This window comes from Citrus sinensis, chromosome 5 (genome assembly GCF_022201045.2).
Source record: "Citrus sinensis cultivar Valencia sweet orange chromosome 5, DVS_A1.0, whole genome shotgun sequence".
NCBI lineage: Eukaryota > Viridiplantae > Streptophyta > Magnoliopsida > Sapindales > Rutaceae > Citrus > Citrus sinensis.
Window position 1 is genome coordinate 22,009,223 of NC_068560.1, and position 12,389 is coordinate 22,021,611.

General features: G+C 31.4%; 1 protein-coding gene across 8 annotated transcripts in view; it reads left to right on the forward strand.

Moving 5' to 3' along the window:
* LOC102621844 (receptor-like protein 13) overlaps nt 1-10,769 on the forward strand; it is a 215,691-nt gene extending 204,922 nt beyond the window's left edge. For 2 of the 8 annotated variants that reach the window (XM_052442225.1, XM_052442228.1), the window contains exon 17: nt 9,582-10,769. In XM_052442225.1, coding sequence (XP_052298185.1) covers nt 9,582-10,057 — 476 coding nt within the window. In that variant the 3' untranslated portion in view covers nt 10,058-10,769. The other 6 variants (XM_052442227.1, XM_052442232.1, XM_052442226.1 and 3 more) reach the window with 6 other exon arrangements.
* The last annotated feature ends 1,620 nt before the right edge of the window (nt 10,770-12,389 follow it).

Here is a 12,389-nt window from a genome sequence, read left to right on the forward strand (position 1 = left end):
AGAAAGAATCTAATAAGTGGGGTGGTTTTATACAAAATCAACTGCATACAGTAATAAGTGAGTACGCACCTTTGATTCTCGGGATCCTTCAATGAATTTCTAGCCCCGTTGACTCCACGGGCTACGGCTAAAGATCTGTAAAACAAGTAAATAGAATTTCCACAAAATGCAAAACTTGTCGAATTTAATTTTTGACCATGTGGATCAAAATGTAAATTAAAGAAAAAGACAAAACAAAAAGAGGTAAAATTTCCAAAACGTGTGAAAGATGACTCATGATTTATTAAAACGACCTGCCTCGAATATCAAGACGATTAATCTTTTTAAAAATTTTTTTTGAAATAATATCAACTCTCATATTTTTCCACTCGCAGAACAAGTTCACATTCAAGTCTAACTTGCTAATTTGGAAAACAAATCAAATCAAATCAATATCAAAGCAATGAAAAGTAAAACTTTTGGATTCTAACTCCAGCTAGCAAACGTTGGAATGCAATAATTAAATTCTCCTGTTTAATTTGTTTTAAGTTAAATTACTAATTACTTAAACTCTGTTTTAAGTATTTAATTTTATGTGTTGGCGGGTATGCAGAATTGGATTCTTGAGTGACTTGGACATGACCACAATGAAATTGATGGCAAACAAACATTAAAATGTGTGGACTCCGGTACCTGCCGCACAATTCTACAATAATAAGTGAGTACGCACCTTTGATTCTCGGGACCCCTTCAAAAAATTTCCAGCCCCGTTGACTCCACTGGCTAAGGCTAAAATTTTGTAATAGAAAAAAGGTCAATTCTTGTGGAATTTAATTTTTGGCCTTGTGGACCAAAATGTAAATTAAAGAAAAAGACAAAAAAGAAAAGGGGCAAGATTTATAAAACGTGTAGAAGGTGGTCCATGATTTATTCGAATAACCTGCCTCGAATATTGTAATGATTGATTTTTTTTTATTTTTTAAAAATAATATCAATTCTCATATCTTCCCACTCCTTGAAAATGCTCACATTCAAGTCAAATTAAATGGACACCAAAACAATGAAAATTGAAAAGTAAAACTTTTGAATCCTAACTCTAGCTGGCAAACGTATTCAGTATTTTTAAATTCTTCGAATCGCTTATCTTCTTCCTCCATCAATGCAATATCAAGTATTTTTTTCTTTTTCGTAATCTTTTCTTTGCATTTCTTTTTGCTCCATTAATGTAATTTAACTTCTTTTTTTATTTGAACGGCTCGGAAAGAGTTGAAGAACATAAAAAAGCTCTTGGTTTTATACGGTAAAACAAATTTAACTTATAATTATTCAACTAACAATTATTTATTTACCTATTTTAGTAATTTCACCGAAGAATAATAATCTAATTACAAAAAAATCAAATAAGTAGGGTGGTCTTATACAAAATCAACTGCATACATATATGCAGATGCAGATAATAATTTTTAATTCCTTTTTTTAATAAGAAAATTGTGTATTGAGATGAATAAGATGTTTAATTTAATTAATTTCCTTACTTTCATATACATTGTCTTTCTATCTAGAGAAAGCTTGGTGTTCAGAACGACATGAAGTTGCAAGTTGTCGCCCATGGCTGCTGATTAATAATAAAACGACACAAATTAATTGAACTCTGGCCTCCAAGTATATGTTATCCTAACTTTACTTGCTCTTGTTTGTTAATATTCATTCTTAGAGAGGTGAAAAAAATTACAAGTCTTGAATAACGAGGAGTTTAATTGCGTCTAACTTCACTTGGCCTTCTATAATCTCATTAATAATACAGAGAATTAATTATCTTTTTATTATTAAACCAAAGAATTAGTAGCAGTTAATATTAATATTGCCCACCCAAGAAATATGAGTGAATTAAAGTATTGGCAAGAGTTCGCTCAGAGGAGCATTTAAACCACTTCCTTATCAATTGCGGCAGCCGTCTATTAACTAAAACGCCAATCTAATACACGAAGAAAGAACATTTACAGACTTGGCAATTGAGTTCATTAAGAAGTAGCATCGCATTCGGGTGATGAGTTTCCTTTTGTTAATAATTTTAGTCTAATTTCAATTGTACTGTGATCGCTTCTCAAGGTAAGTGAAAGTTACAGATGTGGCAAAATAAATAATTAAGTTAACAAAATGCTAACTAATTTTCCTAAATACCTAGGGTTGTACAATTTCACCAACCTGGAAGAATTGACATTAATGGACTGGTCTCCTCCCCATATAATTATAATCCTTCTAGAAAGCTAGTTTTTATTAAATATTTGCTTTTAAGTTAATTTCAATTAAAAAATGTTTTAAGTTATATATACTCTAATGAGATTCTGAATTCCTTTATTCCAATAATAATGAAAACGTATTAAATTAGAAATGAAAAAATTGGTGTTGATGATTCAACCTATTTGGATAGATTACGTGAATAAAATTGAAATTTTGATTATTGTTAATTCTCAGGCTATCTTAATTTCAAGAATTTACAATGTTAATTTGGTCATGGATTTCAACCCGTGAGTGTCATATTCTAGACTTAATGGTACTATTCTTTGATTGAGGGCAATGACTCTCACTCCTCTTGTAAAAAAATATTTTCAACTATTTTGATGACTTAAAAATTGATAGATTTATTGTTGTCATGACCAAATTATTCATTTTAATGAAATATAATTAATGCATCAAAGTTACCAGGTTTATGTTCTATCTTAATGCGCTTTTTTTTTTTTTCAGTTATCATGCCCCTGAGGCATTTTGTAGAGTATAGCTTCTGCTTACCTCTGTTTCATTTTTTTTAATAAAAAAAACAAGGGAAGGTTTTCCGAGTCATCCATTATTTGATTACCGTCAATCAAGAAAACGACCAAATTAATTTCTCTCCAAAATTTCCAAAAGCTAGAAAATTTTGTTATTTGAAAATAACATCATTAATTATAGAGTGGATCAAACCGCGTTATTGTCTTTCATAAAATTGATGTCTTTTTAAGAGTCAATACTTTTTATTTACGCAAACCAGTCGACATCAACTTAAACTTCCATATTTTTATTATTATTATGTTATTTATTTTAATCGCCGATTATTTGATTAGCCACTATATATATCAAGAAAGCGACAAAATTTATTTCTCATGACTTCCAAAAACTAGAAAAACAACATCATTTATTATTTTTTTGCAACCCTAATTGACATCAACTTTAACTTTATTATGTTATTATTTCAATCCCCCATTATGACCTTTCTAATCCTCCATTATGAATCTTTTATAGTGCAAATTTAATTGCACATCTAAATAAATTGATTATTGTTACTCCACCACCAATATTTCAAATAGTCACTAGACCATTTCTGCCTTCAATTTTTCCTTAAGTTTAACTATTGACTGTTTTTAGCATCTCAAAATATACATTTATTCCTTGATTATGTGATAAAATTATGAAAATATCCATTTTAGCTTAAATTAATTGAAATAACCATAAACGTAACTTAAATTAACAGAACAAAATTATCAAGTGCATGTTCTATGTTACATTTTGAAGAATTTAACATATACAATGCTATACTATTAATTCATTTATCATTTAATAGATATGTTCAAATATTTTATATATTTATTAATTGTTATATAGTCAAAGGATGAATGATTTTTCAGGTCTACATGAGTTGGTGCATCTGCAAGACTCAATTTTGACAACAATGATCTAAGGGGTAATTTACCTTGGCGTTTGACAAATATAACCTCTCTTCCAGATTTACTTCCAATCTACTTACTGTAAATATCTCCTCATCTCCTCTCATTTATATGATAACCCTTGAAGATCTCACATTTTCAAACAATCATATTAGGGTTTTTATTATTAGCATCATCGTGTCAATAATATATGTTGCAGTAAGATTTTTTCAGACCAATTCCCTTCTTTAAATAATAATGGAAAAGTATTAATTTAAAAATTAAATGAATATGCATTGATTATATCCTGATTTTCATCGATTATGGCGAGAGTTTCTCCAAATCAACTCCCTTATTCAAATAATACAGAAAAAATAGTAATTTAATAGTAAAATTAACAAGTGTTGATTATATATCCTAAGTTTCATCGATTATGTGATCAAAGTGGCATTGTTGATTTATTTCTTGTTCAATGTTAATTTTTAGGTTATCTAAATTTCAAGGATTTAAAATCTTTGTTCATGGATTACACACTTATTAATTTTTCTGCCATTGACTGTCATATTCTAGACTTAATGGTACCTTCCTTGACCAAGGACAATTACTCTTTGTTCTCCTCTTATAAATTCCTCTTCCATTAACATCACTAGGAGTATGTTGATCTCTCAGACGTTAACTTCAGTGCAGAGTTTTCAAATTGATTGTTACAAAACAACACAAAAACTAGACACACTTGATCTGTCTAATAATTCTCTTTCAGTAAAATTAATTAATTTTAGGGGAATATTCGACCAACCTATATAATTTTAGATTGATCATTAATTAATTAGACGAAAAAAGTACTTGTGCTTTTGTGGCGACAATTGAACCAGAGAAGTGAAGCTGTAAAGATTTGGCAGTAGTAATTATAATTTTTTCAAAAAATTTTTTTACAACACATGCACCTGGCCAAAAATTTTATTTTGCTAACTAACAATAATTGAGTAGCTGACCGTATTGACTCCACCTACTTGCTAAAGTAAAAAAAATAGAAATAGAATTTCCACAAAATTTCAAACATGTAAAATCTAATATTTGGCCGTGTGGAACAAAATACAAATGAAAAAAAAAATAGAAAAAAGGCCTAAAGACTTTTAAAATGTGTGGAAGTCTTTCGGCCCTTTTATAATGGCGTGTTTTTCAAAGGAACAAATAATAATAATGACACTTCTATGGTTTGTTTTGATAATCACACATATACTCTTTAATTTGATAAATGGTTACACAAATTTTGTTTACAAAAATATATTTTTCATGTTCTGTATTATTTTTTAACATCGTATTTTTATTTATTATAATTGTTTAAAGTTAATTGTTAGGTTGATATATAATAAAAACGTATAATTGTTCTCTTACTAAACACACATACTCGTAGTTTCTGTTCATTTGTCATCTCAATCTCTCTCATTTATCCTTTGTTTATAGCTCAAAACGCGTCACTGTGGAAAATTATAGCGAAACGACAAATATGGAAAAAATGGGAAGAAAATTAATGCATGAAAGAGTTGTAGAAGACAACCAAATAAGTCAACTATACGCTAGTTGGGTGTATAAATTGTTAGATGTGTTATAAACAAATAGCATAGAGCCTTGGTTGGTTACAGAGAAAGAAAAAGTGTGTGTGTTTTTTAGAACTTAAAGATATAGTTAGAATAGGTGGTTCAAAATCAAAAATGGTGATAATGTTTGTCCTGTTATTAATAATATTAGAAGGTGGGTGGAGTGAAGGATGTTTGGACCACGAGAGATTTGCTCTTTTGCGACTCAATCGTTTCTTTAATGATACTGGTAGTTATCTTTACAACTGGGGAGATGGTGAGGGAGCTACTGATTGTTGTCAGTGGGAAATGGTTGAGTGCAGCAACACCACAGGCCGAGTGATAGCGCTAGACCTTTCTGGCACGTATTCGGGAGAGTACAGCTGGTATCTGAATGCTTCTTTGTTTACTCCCTTTCAACAACTTGAGTCACTTGCTTTACGTGGCAACAACATAACCGGTTTTGTTGAGAATGAAGGTGCTTCGTCTAATTCAATTAAATTACATTTCGCTCTCCTAATTTAAGTCGAATATCAAGACTGAGCAGCTATATGCATATTCATTCAAATATATAATTTTTACATATTTTTTAAAATGTTTAATTTTGAAATTACACCAAACATTATTTGTGATCTCTGTTTTGACTTTACTTGTAGGTCTAGAAAGATTGAGCAACTTGACGCTACTTGATTTAAGTCATAACTTGTTCAATAATAGCATCTTGTCATTTGTTGCTCGTCTTTCATCATTAACATCATTAGATTTATCTTACAATGGATTGGAAGGAAGTATTAATATTAAAGGTACGTAATTAAAACGTCATCGCTTCTCCCAACTCTTCCATTAACATGCTAAAATAAGATTCAAGGCTTTGAATTCAATTTTTTTTATGAGTAAATATTAGAAAAATAGTTTTAAGCAATTCATAAATACAATTTTCAATGTTTCTCATAATTTCATCTTGTACTTTTGTACGTCTTGACTTTAAGATTAAAAAAAAAATTACTCTAACTGTGAAGCAAATACCCCATGACTAATTTATCATTTTGCCCAGTTAAAAATGATAAAATTTATCATTTGTTTATATTGATTAATTAACTCTATTTTAAGTCTTAAGTCTTGGCGTCTTGGCATATTTGCAGAATTTGATTCCTTGAGCAACTTAGAGGAGTTGGACATGAGCGGCAATGAAATAGACAATTTCGAGGCTCCTCAAGGTACACAATTAAAATATTATTCAATTACATTAATTTAATTCGTTTGATTAGGGAAGACCCAAAAGGTACAAAATATAATAATAATAATAATAAAAGAAACAGAGAATCTATATTATTTCAAAAAATAAAGCGTAATACTATTATTTCAAAAATAGATTGTAATAAAGATTTGATTCCGGTTCTTTAATCTTTACAGCAATTGAAAAACGATGTTGCTCTTTTCCTAAAGCATAAAATATGAAATGACTCCCAATAGAATTAATCATTTATTTCGTTTACTCTAAATTTAAACAATGAATCTTGATTTTCTTCAATCATATCCTTATTATTATTGTTAAACAGGTTACAGAGGTTTGAGGAAGTTGAAAAGCCTGCATCTATCGAAAGCTAAAATTAGAGATGGAAACAAGTTGTTACAGTCAATGGGATCATTCCCATCCCTCAACACTCTTCACCTTTCGTCTAATAATTTTACCGATATAGCGACAACTACTACTCAAGGTAAGTAAAAGGTACAGATGTGGCCAAATTTACAAATAAATTGTTAATTAATTAATTTTTCCGTATTATTAATAAAGCTAAATTCGTCGCTCCTTCTAATTCTAAACAGAGTTGGCAATTTCACCAACTTGGAGTATTTGACATTGGACTTGTCCTCGCTCCATTTAAGCCTTCTACAATTGCTTGAAGAAAGAATTTATTTATTATTATTATTGTTGTTGTTGTTGTTGAAGTGAGGTGGGCAAGCGTTCACTCAATTAATATGTGGGGAATTAATAATTACAATCCAAGGTAGAATGGTGGAAAATTAAAGCAAAATGAGAAATATGGAAAGAAAGGAAGAAAGTTAAGGGCATGAAAGACTGGGAGAAGACTAAAGACCACCAAATAAGTCAACTGAAAACTAGCTGAGAGACAGAGAGTGTGCATTTTGTTAATTATATATATATATATATAATGGGTGGTTCAAAATCCAAAATGGTGATAATGTTAGTTTTGTTAGTATTAATAATATTAGAAGGGAGGTGGCGTGAGGGATGTTTGGTGCATGAGAGATTTGGTCTTTCGAGACTTAAAACATTTCTTCAATTCTCCTTATAATTTTTGTCACGAATGACCGTTGTCAATGGGATGGGGCTGGGTGCAGGGTTGATTTACGTTAGAACAATATAGCCGGTAGTGTTGAGAATGAAGGTGTTTCATTTAATTTAATTAAATTACTTTCTCCCTCCTAATTTAAGTGGAATATCAAGACTGGACAATTATATGCATCTTCGTTCAGTTGACAATTTTGACATATTTTTTTAAGTGATTAATTTTGAAATTACACCAAACATTATTTGTGATCTCTGTTTTGACTTTACTTGCAGCGCTAGAGACGTTATCAAGATTGAGCAACTTGACGATACTTGATTTAAGTGATAACTTGTTCAATAATAGCATCTTGTCATTTGTTGCTCGTCTTTCATCATTAACATCATTATATTTATCTTACAATGGATTGGAAGGAAGTATTAATATTAAAGGTACGTAATTAAAACGCCATCGTTTCTCCCAACTCTTCCATTAACATGCTAAAATAAGATTCAAGGCTTTGAATTCAATTTTTTTTATGAGTAATATTAGAAAAATAGTTTTAAGCAATTCATAAATACAATTTTCAATGTTTCTCATAATTTCATCTTGTACTTTTGTATGTCTTGACTTTAAGATTAAAAAAAAAAATTACTCTAACTGTGAAGCAAATACCCCATGACTAATTTACAATTTTGTCCAATAAAAAATGATAAAATTTATCATTTGTTTACATTGATTTATTAACTCTATTTTAAGTCTTAAGTCTTGGCGTCTTGGCATGTTTGCAGAATTTGATTCCTTGAGCAACTTAGAGGAGTTGGACATGAGCGGCAATGAAATAGACAATTTCGAGGTTCCTCAAGGTACACAATTAAAATATTATTTAATTACATTAATTTAATTCGTTTGATTAGGGAAGGCCCAAAATGTACAAAAACATAATTAAAAAAAAATAAAGAAACAGAGAATTCATATTATTTCAAAAAACAAAAGGTAATACTATTATTTCAAAAAAAGAATGTAATAAAGATTTGATTCCGGTTCTTTAATCTTTATAGCAATTGAAAAACAATGTTGCTCTTTTCCTAAAGCATAAAATATGAAATGAGTCATAATTGAATTAGTCATTTATTTTGTTTAGATCTAAATTTAGACAATTAATTTTGATTTTTTTTTCAATCCTATCCTTATTATTATTGTCAAACAGGTTACAGAGGTTTGAGGAAGTTGAAAAGCCTCTATCTATCGGAAGTTAAAATTAGAGATGGAAGCAAGTTGTTACAGTCAATGGGATCATTCCCATCCCTCAACACTCTTTACCTTCAGTCTAATAATTTTACCGATATAGCAACAACTACTACTCAAGTTTTCATCCCTCAACAGATGTGGCCAAATTTATAAACAAACTGTTAATTAATTAATTTTCCGTATTATTAATTAAGCTAAATTTGTTGCTCATTCCTTCTAAATCTACACAGAGTTGCACAATTTCACCAACTTGGAATATTTGACATTGGAATCTTCCTCTCTCCATATAAGCCTTCTGCAAAGCATTGCATCATTATTCCCTTCATTAAAAAATCTGTCGATGTCTGGTTGTGAAGTCAATGGTGTCCTACACGGTCAAGGTAAAAGAAAAGCGTTGAATGTGAACTCACTCAATGGTGTCCTACGTGTTCAACATTTTTATTTATTTAAGAAAAGCGTTAAGTTCCTTTTATTTATCTGCTAGGTTTTCCTCATTCCAAGAGTTTGGAACATTTGGAGATGGATGACGCGCGCATTGCACTCAACACCAGCTTTCTTCAAATCATCGGTGAATCGATGCCTTCTCTCAAGTACTTATCACTGTCAGATTATACTCTTGGCACTAACAGCAGCAGGATTCTTGATCGAGGTTAATCAGATGCTCCCACCCTCCCTTCTTAATCTATAATATTAATTTTCGATTAGATATCTAATTACACAAACGAATCACTTCTATATAAAAGAATACTATGCTTTTGTTAAATTTTTTTATTGTACTGATGGATAAATTAATAAATTTTCAGGCCTCTGTTCGTTGGTGCATCTGCAAGTGTTGTACATTGATAATAATGATCTGAGAGGCAGCTTGCCTTGGTGCATGGCAAATATGACATCCCTCAGAATATTACATGTTTATTCTAATCAACTTACTGGAAGCATCTCCTCATCTCCCCTCGTTCATTTGACATCAATTGAAGCGCTGATGCTTTCAGACAATCACTTCCAGATCCCAATTTCACTTGAACCACTTTTCAATCATTCAAGACTAAAGATTTTTTATGCTGACAACAACGAACTAAATGCAGAAATAACTGAGTCACATTCTTTGACCGCCCCAAACTTCCAATTATCACGTCTCTCATTGTCTTCCAGTTACGGAGACGGTTTCATATTCCCCAAATTCCTTTACCATCAACATGACCTGGAGTTAGTTGATCTCTCACACATAAAGATGAATGGAGAATTTCCAACTTGGTTGTTGGAAACAACACAAAATTAGAAACTCTTTCTCTCGTCAATGATTCTCTTGGAGGACCTTTTCGGTTGCCAATTCATTCACACAAGCGGTTAGGAATGTTGGATATATCCAACAACAACTTCCGAGGCCACATTCCAGTAGAAATTGCAGATGTTTTACCAAGTTTATACGCTTTCAACAATTCCATGAATGCTTTAGACGGTAGCATTCCCTCTTCATTTGGTAATATGAAATTCCTCCAATTTCTGGACTTATCCAACAATCACTTGACTGGTGAAATTCCCGAGCACTTGGCCGTGGGTTGCGTCAACTTGAGGTTTCTTGCGTTATCAAATAACAACCTACAAGGTCACATGTTCTCTAGAAATTTTAACTTGACAAACTTGAAATGGTTACAATTGGAGGGCAGTCGCTTCGTAGGTGAGATCCCACAAAGTTTGTCTAAATGCTCCACACTAGAAGGATTGTATCTTAACAATAATAGTCTTTCGGGTAAGATTCCACGATGGTTGGGTAATCTCACAAGGTTACAATGTATTATAATGCCCAATAATCATCTTGAAGGCCCTATTCCAGTGGAGTTTTGTCAGCTTGATTTGCTTCAGATTTTGGACATTTCAGACAACAACATATCTGGAAGTTTACCATCTTGTTTCCATCCTCTCTCTATCAAACAAGTTCATCTTTCAAAAAATATGTTACATGGACAACTAAAAAGAGGTACATTCTTTAATTGCTCTTCCCTTGTGACATTAGATCTTAGCTATAACCGCTTGAATGGCAGCATTTCGGATTGGGTTGATGGGCTTTCTCAGTTAAGCCACCTTATCTTAGGTCACAATAATCTTGAAGGTGAAGTGCCAATTCAATTGTGCGAATTGAACCAACTACAATTGTTAGATCTTTCTAATAATAATCTTCACGGTCCTATTCCTTCTTGCTTTGATAACACCACACTTCATGAAAGTTACAGCAATAGTTCTAGTCCTGATGAGCAATTTTAAATATCTTTTTTCATCCAAGAAACTCAAGGATATGTAGAAAAGCAAATCCATGAAATTTTTGAGTTCATATATGTAGAAAAGCAAATCCGTGAAAAATTTGAGTTCACAACAAAGAACATTGCGTACATTTACCAAGGAAAAGTGCTTAGCCTCCTATCAGGACTTGATCTTTCTTGCAACAAGCTAATCGGTCCTATTCCTCTTCAAATTGGAAATTTGACAAGGATTCAAACATTGAATCTATCACACAACAACTTGACAGGATCGATCCCATCAACATTTTCAAACTTGAAGTATGTCGAAAGTTTGGATCTTTCCAACAACAAATTGAATGGGAAAATCCCTCATCAACTAGTGGAGTTAAAGACATTGGAGGTTTTCAGTGTGGCATACAATAACTTATCAGGCGAAATTCCAGAATGGACTGCACAATTTGCAACCTTCAATGAGAGTAGCTATGAGGGAAATACTTTTCTTTGTGGATTGCCATTGCCCATTTGCAGATCACCAGCAACTATGTCGGAGGCTTCAATTGGCAATGAACGAGATGATAATTTAATTGACATGAACAGTTTCTTTATCACATTTACAACATCGTACGTAATTGTGATATTCGCAACTGTTATTATTTTATATGTAAATTCTTATTGGCGACGTAGATGGTTTTACTTTGTTGAAATGTGGATAACTTCATCTTACTATTTTGTTGTAGACAATCTTATTCCAACAAGATTTTGTCATTGAAATTAATTAGTAGCTTAATTACGATTCTTTAAGTACTAATCAAGTTTGCTTAGGAAATATTTTTTTATTAAAATTGTAGTAGTATTTAGCATTATATAGCTTCCAACTTCCAAGCACTTCACATTTGTCTCTACACTTAAAAAACTGAGTAATCATGTTTTGCAGATCTGTCCACCATAACTTATAGCTTCCCTATACTGTGCAGCATACTTAAATAAGAGAACCATCTCCAATGTTAAAAGCATTCACTCTATAACATTCATTTAGAAACTATATTCAGAATAATTTTATAATTAAACACGAGAAATGAAACACATAGATACACTTGATCGCCTATTTTACTCTAAAAAAGAACGATTATTGTGCTATCATCATCTTCTTCACTAGCAACATTAACACCAAATCGATGGACCCATACATTTCATCAAGAAAGGTATATATCCAATAAAGTTGAAGCCTAACAAAAAATTCAAGAAGATTAATGCCTCGCCACAACAAGGGGCACAACAACATCAAAGTAGAGATTAAGCAGTATTCTCAAAGCTAAAACTCTCAAATCCACCCACCAGAATTTCATATCTCCTCAACAATTTTAAGAACTAAAG